The sequence below is a fragment of the Cyprinodon variegatus genome, unplaced genomic scaffold (assembly GCF_000732505.1).
Source record: "Cyprinodon variegatus isolate N-32 unplaced genomic scaffold, C_variegatus-1.0 Scaffold425, whole genome shotgun sequence".
Taxonomy (NCBI): domain Eukaryota; kingdom Metazoa; phylum Chordata; class Actinopteri; order Cyprinodontiformes; family Cyprinodontidae; genus Cyprinodon; species Cyprinodon variegatus.
In genome coordinates this window covers 614,301-616,382 of record NW_015150878.1, presented here as the reverse complement: position 1 = coordinate 616,382, position 2,082 = coordinate 614,301, and the positions used below count along the sequence as shown (strand labels likewise).

General features: G+C 37.4%; 1 protein-coding gene across 1 annotated transcript in view; it reads right to left on the bottom strand.

The window, feature by feature from the left end:
- ergic1 (endoplasmic reticulum-golgi intermediate compartment 1) overlaps nucleotides 1-2,082 on the bottom strand; it is a 31,945-nt gene that overhangs the window by 17,324 nt on the left and 12,539 nt on the right. The window contains exon 2 of the mRNA XM_015388513.1: nucleotides 1,237-1,298. Within this exon, the coding sequence (XP_015243999.1) occupies nucleotides 1,237-1,298 (62 nt within the window). The remainder of the gene's footprint in view (nucleotides 1-1,236; nucleotides 1,299-2,082) is intronic.

Genomic DNA, 2,082 nt, shown 5'->3' with positions numbered 1-2,082 from the left:
CTGGAGGTTTTTTCCTGTTAAAAGGGAGTTTTTTTTCCTCTCCACTGTCGCTACAAGCATGCTTAGTGTGAAGGATTGCCTTCGAGTCAATGAGTCGATGCACTGAACTGGTTTTCCTTAGATATAAAACTTTAACTGTAACTGTAAAGCGCCTTGAGATGAAATGTGTTGTGAATTGCGCTATATAAATAAACTGAATTTAATTTTTACCATTACTCTGTGTAAATTATACAATCACCACATTTTTTCATTATTACTTCAATAATCTATTAATCCAATCAACCTCAGCTCTAATCTTCAGTGTTGACCCATGACAATATATGATAAAATACAAAAATCTGTGGGGGCATAGTCACTTTGTGAGGTAATGTATGTGATATTATTTAAAAATAAGGGCTAACAATCTGCATCCAATCAACTGAACTGTTTTGTGAAGAAAGGAATACACCCATTATCAAATCCTTATTCCTTAAACTATTAACTTTAGGTCTAGTTTCTAAGAAGTGCTAAAAATCAGGCATCTCCTTCTATCCTCATCAGAAATATGCACTTTGTTCTTTCATGTAAAATCCAACTAGAGTAAAATGAAGGCAATGATTATTGTGATGGGATACGTAGGTTCTCTACAGCTGAGATCTTCAACAGGGGGTCCGGTACTGCATGGTGGTCACGAAAGTTTCGGTTGATTAGACTTTTTTTTTTTTCATAGTCCCCTCTGAAATTTTTTCCACTAATTGAAATGTCTTTAAATCCACATTAACATGAATTCAACACACTGTAGTAAACAAATAAATGGAGGATGCCTTTCAATCATCAATGCACACATTCAGCGACACACAGGAGCTCTTTCAAGAGGGGCACCGTTTCATTCACAACACCTGTCCCATCAACCAGGAATCTGAATCAGAATTAGAAATACTTTAATAATCCCAGGGCGAAATTACTTTCGTTACATGACTCCATCTGTAATAGTGACTATAGGACCAGTTGGATATAACACTACTTCATACAATATATATATATATATATATATATATATATATATATATATATATAATTAAATAAATATAAAATTAGGGGGTCCCCTCTCCATCTCGCCATTAGTTTGGGGGTCCTTGGCCTGGAAAACATTGAAGACCCCTGCTCTACAGGATTGGGAACATGGTTTTTTAATAATAATCCACATAATGTATATAGGTATGTAGAATGTCCATATGTACATGGAGTCTTACTCACTGAACGCTCCTGTGTAGGTTGGTTGGGTGAGATCTTTTGGCACTTTCCTGTAGATATCAAATCTAGGAGAGAAAAAAAAAAAAGGAAACAGAAGAGGGAAAAGGCGAGTGAGGAAAAAAAAATAAAACTTAGCCAAAGAAAACATTGCATGCTGAGAAAATGAACACTTTCTGTACCCATGGTGGTGTTCATATTACAGAGGAGATGTGGAATGTTAGCTCTGGACCGGCGCCATCACACGTAACGGACCCAGAGCACCAGCTGAGACTCAAAAGAAAGGAAACCTTCTTCTATTCAGAGGTGGTCTTTTATTATGATCTGTGCTATAAAGAGTCCAACTTGTAAACAAGTGTTTTGTGTTCTTCATCCTTTCATAAAAATAGAAAATACAAACAGATGTTGGTTGAAATCACTTCCACCTGATCCTCTTATGAAATACTACGGCTCTAATAAAAGAAAAAAAGAAAAGCAGTAACATAACCCAGAAACTATTCCCATCCAGGAGTTCTTTCACATATCCTTTTTGGGCAGTGAAACGCTTTCAGCCCCCCCGTTCTTTCAGCCACATACTCAACCTCCCACCCTCATCCTCCTTCCTCTTTCTCCTTCCAAAACAGACACATCTGTCCATATTTCTTCCACTGTCAGCAGCCAGAAAATGATCACAACTGATGCAATGCAGGGCGGAGGAGGAAGGAGGAGAGGGAGGGCTTCCTGTCCACCCAGAACAGGACTTTTGCTTTAATTTTTGTCCTCAGTTTCTGCTTTTACTTCTTTTGCTTTGTTTTTTTTTTTCTTTCTAAGCCACAACATATGAAATCATCGATCTGACCTGCATGACAACAA